This window comes from Nansenia antarctica (assembly GCF_963989245.1).
Source record: "Nansenia antarctica genome assembly, chromosome: 9".
Taxonomy (NCBI): Eukaryota; Metazoa; Chordata; class Actinopteri; order Argentiniformes; family Microstomatidae; genus Nansenia; species Nansenia antarctica.
In genome coordinates this window covers 40,450,616-40,458,468 of record NC_137679.1, presented here as the reverse complement: position 1 = coordinate 40,458,468, position 7,853 = coordinate 40,450,616, and the positions used below count along the sequence as shown (strand labels likewise).

At 48.7% G+C, this 7,853-nt stretch overlaps 1 protein-coding gene across 1 annotated transcript in view; it reads right to left on the bottom strand.

The window, feature by feature from the left end:
• LOC308165635 (low-density lipoprotein receptor-related protein 4-like) overlaps positions 1–7,853 on the bottom strand; it is a gene marked incomplete at both ends in the record, with an annotated part of 88,165 nt that overhangs the window by 6,776 nt on the left and 73,536 nt on the right. The window contains 11 exon segments of the mRNA XM_080539785.1: positions 1–46; positions 444–492; positions 494–576; positions 1,668–1,830; positions 1,832–1,858; positions 2,247–2,448; positions 3,075–3,180; positions 3,446–3,527; positions 3,921–4,129; positions 4,697–4,822; positions 5,058–5,234. Of these exon segments, the coding sequence (XP_080395911.1) occupies positions 1–46; positions 444–492; positions 494–576; positions 1,668–1,830; positions 1,832–1,858; positions 2,247–2,448; positions 3,075–3,180; positions 3,446–3,527; positions 3,921–4,129; positions 4,697–4,822; positions 5,058–5,234 (1,270 nt within the window).

Sequence of the window (7,853 nt, the reverse complement as noted above, 5' to 3'; positions counted from 1 at the left end):
ATCCTGATGTCTGTCCTCCGTGCAAAGATCAGGAAGCTGCTCATCCCTGGAGACGCCACCACACACACACACATCAACAACACACAACACACACACGTTCACATGTCGCTGTGTGTACTTGTCTGTCATTAATTCTACAGTGCCGGTCTGGAGGTCAGTTAGGTCAGTTAGGATATGATAGTATTAACTATGGGTTAATAACTTGCTATAGAGGTTAGTATTAGTAATTAGTTATGGTTAGTTATAGCTACTATAGACTAGAGTTAGTTATTTTTATGGTTAGTATAGTTATGGTTAGTATAGTGGTTAGTTATAGTTAGTTATAGTTATGGTTAGTTAGTTATAGTTATGGTTAGTTGTAGTTATGGCTAATGTCGTGGTCGTACCGTGAGTGCCGGTCTAGAGACTAGTTATGGTTAGTTATAGTTAGTTAGTGGTCGTACCGTGAGTGCAGGTCTTTCCGTCCAGCTGCAGGTTGATCCCAGTGGGACAGGGCACAGCTGGAGCCTTTAGGGGGCGGAGCCAAGAGACACAGGTGACTGCAGCCCCCGTTATTCACCTCACACGGGGTCCGCACTACAGAGAGAGAGAGAGAGAGGGGGGGGGGGGGAGAGAGAGAGGGAGGGAGAGGGGGGGAGAGAGAGAGAGAGGGTGGAGAGAGAGAGGGAGAGGACAGAGAGAGAGAGAGAGAGAGGGAGAGAGGGGGAGAGAGAGAGGGAGAGAGAGAGAGATAGGGGGAGAGAGAGAGATGGGAAGAGAGAGAGAGAGAGGGAGAGAAAAGAGAGAGAGAGAGAAAGAGGGGAAGGGAGAGAGAGAGGGGAAGGGAGAGAGAGAGAAAGAGAGGGGAAGGGAGGAGAGAGATCATAGACAGAGGGTCAAACAAATTAGCAAAACAACAACAACAAAGAGACAGAGAAAGACGTTATGCTCATTCTTCCTGACCAGACAAAGTGGAGGAACGTCACGCTAGCCCCCCCAGTCCCCTCTCTGTGACCTGGGGGCTGGACAGACAAACAGGCAGACAGACATACAGCCAGCCAGCCAGACAGCCAGGCAGACAGACAGACAGACAGGCAGATGGTAGAGACATTCCAGGAGCCCTGGGATGATAGCGTATATAAGAGGACCATACATCACTCTGATCAGGGGATCACAGTGGAGAGCCCTAGAGTGCAGCTCTATACATCACTCTATAGATCAGCTCAGCCACAGCACTGGAATGGGCCCCAGGTGCTTTCTGCTCCCTGACACACAGATCCAGGATCAGTTTACCTGTCCAGGGCCTGGCCCCCTAATCCCCAACATTGACAGAGAGGGACACTGGATCTGTTGTGGAGGGGGAGGAGGAAGGGAAGAGCGGAGGGAGGGGAGAGAGGGGGGACAAGAGGCCAGGAGGGGGAGATTTTCCAGTGTCTTGTCGTGGGAGAGTAGGAGGGGGAACACACAGACACGCACACACCACACATATATATATATACGCACACATGCACGCACTCATGCAGACACACACACACACACACACACACTCTCACACATACACTCACATACACTCACAGACACAGACACAGACACAGACACAGACACAGACACACACACACACACACACACACACACACACACACACACACACACATTCACTCTCTCTCTCTCTCTCTCTCTCTCTCTACCTGTGGTGCGTTGGCGGTGGAACATGTGGATGTCCATGAGGTTCTCCAGGTTCTCTGCCAGCGTGGTCCGGCCCAGGCCCGTCAGCTTGTCAGCACTCTGGATGCTCTTGGACTGCCAGTCGGTCCAGTACAGCTTATCCTCATGCAGGGTGAGGCCGAAGGGGGTGGGGCAACTGGCTGCCAATCAATACCTGGAGGGGGGAGAAGTAACCATGACGATGATGATTTTTATGTTTTCTTTTTTTAATATAACTGCTTTACCTGGTGGTGATGCTGAATACATATTTCCATTTTTGGATTAGATTAGATTAGACTTAATTGTATTGTCATCGCAGAGTATATACAACAAATACAACATAGTTTAGCATCCATCCAAAAGAGCAAATAGTGATAAAAGAACATAACTCGAACAAGAATGGAATGATAGTGAAATGTTTTATTTTATTATTTTGGACACATAGGATGACCGGATGGACAAACGAGTGTAATCTAATCTAATAAATAAATAGGACTCATAAATAGGACACTCATGTAATATACATGGTGTACATGGTGGCTGGTCAGGGTGGTCCTCCTTACCTGTCTATCAGAGCCGTCAAAGTTGCCGAACTCGATGGTCTTCATGCCGGCGTCGGCCCAGTAGAGCCTCTGGGTCTGGTAGTCGATGGCGAGGCCGTTGGGCCAGGTGAGGTTGGAGGAGATGATGACGATGCGGCTGGAGGCGTCCATGCCGGACCGCTCTATCTTGGGGCTCGCCCCCCAGTCGGTCCAGTACATGAACCTGCAGGACCACAGACATGTGAGACACAACTTTAACAACTTTACTTTTACTTTAATACGGCATGCCGTCAATCAGTCAAGCAATCAAGCAATCAAGAAATCAATCAAACTTTTCTAAAAAAAAAAATCTGAGTGGGGCAGTCCCACTCATATTTTTTATTTTTATTTGACAGATACAGTGAAGATTTAGACAGGAAGGATGGGTGAGAGAGAGAGGAGGGATGACATGCAGGATATGTCCCCCGGCAGGAATCGAACCGGGGACCCTGCGGTTACATGGTCAGCGCTTAACCCGCTACGCCACCTAAGCGCCCCAAACTTTTATAATAATAATAATAATAATAATAATAATAATAATAATAATAATAATAATAATAATAACTTTTATTTGTATAGCATTCTTCCCGCAAACATTGCAGCTCAAAGTGCTTTAATCATTATATAATCATCATGTAATTATTTAGTCAGTTAAAGGCAATATTAAAAAGAGGGGTTTTTAGTCTTGACTTGAACATATTTGCTGAGGTTTGCATCCCTGATGTAAACTGGCAGTGCATTCCACAATTGGGGTGCGTAAAATGAGAACCCAAAGGTTAAGGGTCATGGGTTCTGAGCCCCCTGCCTCACCCTCCGATGGGGTCCACCACGATGTCCCTGGGCCGGTCCAGGTTCTCCCAGATCAGAACCGTGCGCATGGTCCCGTCTGCGTTCGACACCTCGATACGATCTGTACCTGCGCACACACACACACGCGCGCACACACACACACACACACACACACACACACACACACACAAACAAGTAAGCACACAAACACACACACAGACACGCACACACACACGCGCACACACACACACACACACACACACACACACACACACACACACACACACACACACACACACACACACACACATATAAGTCAATATAGATAAACCCTTGCACATCTTACATGTCTGTTAACTAGAAAACAGCCAATGAGAAGAGAGTGTCCTTACCTGCATCTGTCCAGTACAGCTTGTCGGTCACCCAGTCAATAGCCAGGCCCGCTGGGCTCTCCAGGCTTGTGTCCACCACCACCTGACACACAAGGACCACAGCGCACAATGGCATCAGACAGAATACTGACATACTGACATCGAAGTGACAGTTGAAATGAAACCAGACGGAAAAAAAAATCTATTGCGATTCCACACTCTCACCAGTAGATGGCAGCAATACATTAACTGTTTTTTAAAAATGTTTAATCTGAGAGGATTATCAGGAAGAGTCATCCCCGATATTGATTGATATGCTTATTTCAAATATGTGCAAAAAAGATAAAGCAACAACAATTAATATAACGGAAAACAAACAAACAAACCAAAAAATACACATATTCAAAAAGTGAGTGGGAAAATATGATGGGCAGAATACTTTCGGTGATGTACCCTATCCTAAGGGGCAGGGGGGGGTGGTACGCTAGCTACCCACCTCCTGTTTGCTGCCGTCCCATTGGGCCCTGTTGATAGAGTCAGTGGTGACGTCCGTCCAATAGATGAAGCCCTCTTTGGCGTCCCAGTCCAGCGCCACGGCGTTGCGGACGTCGGCCAGAGGGATGACGTCATCGGACATGTCCTCGGTGTCGAAGCTGACTCGACGGATGTCCGTCCTTCGGGCAAAAAGCAGGAACTTGTCAAGACCTGATCAAAGACCAAAGGTCGTCTGTCAGTGCTCTAGGTTTAACAACGGGGGTCAGCAGCACAGTAAACAACACACAAAAAACACACACACTAGTAGCTAACACACACTCCTAGCTTCACACTAGTAGCTAACACACACTCCTAGCTTCACACTAGTAGCTAACACACACTCCTAGCTTCACACTAGTTGCTAACACACACTCCTAGCTTCACACTATCTAACACATACTCCTAGCTTCACACTTAGCTAACACACACTCCTAGCTTCACATACGCTAACACACACTCCTAGCTTCACACATGCTAACACACACTCCTAGCTTCACATACGCTAACACACACTCCTAGCGAACTTGGCTACAGGGCAGTGATTTAAAGTATAGTTCGTATATTAAGAATAATTCAATCACTAGAGTAATAAACCTAACAAGACTTTCTATGACGAAATATGATTTATTTGTTATGTTTTTACTGAGCTGAGCTTCTTAACGATCTACATTAACCTGTCAGCGGCTAAGGCTGTGCTCTGTCTGGGGTGAGGTTTGGCAGGCTGGGAGGCGTACTCACTCAGGGCACAGTTATGACGGTCCACCTTCTTGAAGCCAGTCGGACAGGCGCAGGTGTAGGTCTTGTTGCTAGGGAGACACAGGTGGCTGCAGCCGCCGTTGTCTGTCCCACAGCGGTTACGCCCACCTGGGGGAGGACAGGAGGGGGAGACGGTCAGACGCCATTTTGTTTCACACTGATTGTGGGTGACTGTGTGTGTCTGTGTGTGTCTGTGTGTGTATGTGTGTGTTCGCATGAGTTGTGTCCGTGCAAGTGTTGTACGTGTGTGTGTATGTGTGTGTGCATGTGTGTGTGTGTGTGTGCATGAGTTGTGTCCGTGCAAGTGTGTACGTGTGTGTGTGTGTGTGTGTGTGTGACTGACCAGCGGGCTGTCTTTGGGGGTGCAGTGTGTGGATGTCCATGGGGAAGTGCAGCTTGTTGCGGATAATCTCCTGGTTCTTGCCAGTGAACTTGTTGGCGCTGTTGATGCTCTTGGTGTGCCAGTCGGTCCAGTACAGGCTGTCCTCAAACACGGTGATGGCGAACGGGTGGGGCAGGCCTATAAAATAGATCCGAAATAGAAACAAACATTACACAACATAACAGCACACTGTTAAAACGTTTAACCACTCTTTCCGATGCGCTCCAAATGCATTTCTCCACTCACAAACACTTCTATCTGATCATTAGCGTAAAAGAAAGCATAACTTTGGACCAGATCTGATTCCTCACACCATCTAATGAGGAGGAATCTGTCTGTTTAGTCACATAACCTCTCTCCCTCTCTCTCTCTCTCCCTCTCTCTATCTCTCTCTCCCCCTCTCCCTCTCTCTTTCTCTCTTTCTTTCTTTCTCTCCCTCTCCCTCTCCCCCTCCCCCTCTCTCCCTCTCCCCCCCCCTCCCCCTCCCCCTCCCCCCTCCCCCTCCCTCTCCCTCCCTCTCCCTCCCTCAACACAGGGCAACAGAATCATCGGCACATTTGGCATGGCAGCGCGTCTCTCAGACCCTATCCAAACATGATTCAGTCTCCAAAGCAGTGGTTTTGGCAGCTGCCAGGGTGTCCCCTTCTTATTCCAACTTAATCAGAGCTGTTCCCACTTCGCCTGTTTCCCATTAGCCAGTTTCCTCTTAGGTTAGATCAGCTGTGTGTCTCCTCCAGACTTTTCTCTCAACTGTTAGGAACACACACGTCCTCGCGTCCTCTCCTCGCGTCCTCTCCTTGCGTTCTCTCCTCCCTCCTCTCCTCTCCTCTGTCCTCTCCTCTCCTCTGTCCTCTCCTCCCTCCTCTCCTCCCTCCTCTCCTCTGTCCTCTCCTCTGTCCTCTCCTCCCTCCTCTCCTCCTTCCTCTCCTCTCTCCTCTCCTCCTTCCTCTCCTCCCTCCTCTCCTCGTGTCCCCTGACAAGGCATTGCAGAAGAAGACCTAGGTTCCTCCCCCTTTCATATACAGTACTCCTCCAGGGACGGCTGTGGCCACAGCCGGTAGAGCTGGCGTCTAACGATCGACATGGTCGGCAGCTCGGCGGTTCGAACCCCGGCTGGCCACGTGTGGAAGTGTCCTTGAGCGAGGCACTGAAAACCCCTAATTGCTCCAGGGGGGGACGCCTTCTATGGCTCTGACCCCTGTGCCTAGAGCATAAAATACATGTCGTTGTACTCTACTGTGCAATGACAAAAGGTTGAACCTTCTTTTTCTTCTATGCTTTCTGAGGAAGAAGAGAGTTGAGGACGGAGGAGCGAAGAGGAGTCGAGTTTCTAACTCTTGAGAAAAGGCTTCTGTGTCTGTTTGAGGAAAGGCGTTCCATTCACTGCTGCTACAATAACCTGTCCTTCGTCCAGAGAATGTGTGTGTTACTCCAAGTGGAGAGCCCCCCCCCCCCCCCCCCGACTAGGACAGGGTTGATGTTTTTGGAGTGGGGCAGTCCCACTTGTATTTTTTCACGACTGTGACATCCTAGCCTTCGCTAGCCCAGTCAAATAGTTTCTTTTAAGCACATTTGCACCCATATTACACATCCTGACACTGCGGTTTTAGTCACTTTTGGACAGTTAGACTGCTATTTCGGAGTCAGAGTCGAGAAATAGTCAACTATCGACTCGACTGAAAGTAGGAGTCAGTCAACTATCGACTCGACTGAAAGTAGGAGTCAGTCAACTATCGACTCGACTGTAAGTAGGAGTCAGTCAACTATCGACTCTACTGAAAGTAGGAGTCAGTCAACTATCGACTCTACTGAAAGTGGAGTCAGTCAACTATCGACTCTACTGAAAGTAGGAGTCAGTCAACTATCGACTCTACTGAAAGTAGGAGTCAGTCAACTATCGACTCTACTGAAAGTAGGAGTCAGTCAACTATCGACTCTACTGAAAGTAGGAGTCAGTCAACTATCGACTCTATTGAAAGTAAGTCGGACCGGAGACGACTCCCGTAAATCCTGGAGTCGTACTCCACCACTACCCCCGGGGTCTCTGGACCACCCCTTCTCTCCATCCGTCTGAGCTTGGGTCTGTTGCTAGCCCCGCTGAAAGGAGAGCCAGTTGGACCGGGGTTGTGTGAGCAGAATGCTGAATGGATGGAAAAAGGCGATTTTCCCCTCGAGTTTCTCCCTGCTCGAACAAAGGGGTTTGTGGTGTGGGGCTGCTTGGCACGAGGCTTCTCGAAAGCTCTGACATTTAATGACAGTGTTTTACAGCCCGGCGTAAATGTCTCGTGTTAGACGGAGCCAACTCTAAAGTCGGAGAGCAGAACGATAAACAATTCAGTGGATCTGCGTGTGTGTGTGTGTGTGTGTGTGTGTGTGTGTGTGAATGTGTGTGTGTGTGTGGTGTGTGTGAATGTGTGTGTGTCTGTGTGTGTGTCTGTGTGTGTGTGTGTGTGTGTGTGTGTATTATGGACAACGTATAGCTCAGTGGATCTGTGTGTGTGTGTGTGTGTAAATGTGTGTGTGTGTGTGTGTGTGTGTGTGTGTGTGTGTGTGACTGTGTGTGTGTGTGACTGTGTGTGTGTGTGTGTGTGTGTGTGTGTGTGTGTGTGTGAGAATGTGTGCATAATGGACAACGTATAGCTTAACAGTGTCACCAGTGACATTGGATCTGTGTGTGTGTGTGTGTGTGTGTGTGTGTGTGTGTGTGTGTGTGTGTGTGAATGTGTGTGTGAGTGTGTGTGTGTGTGTGTATGAATG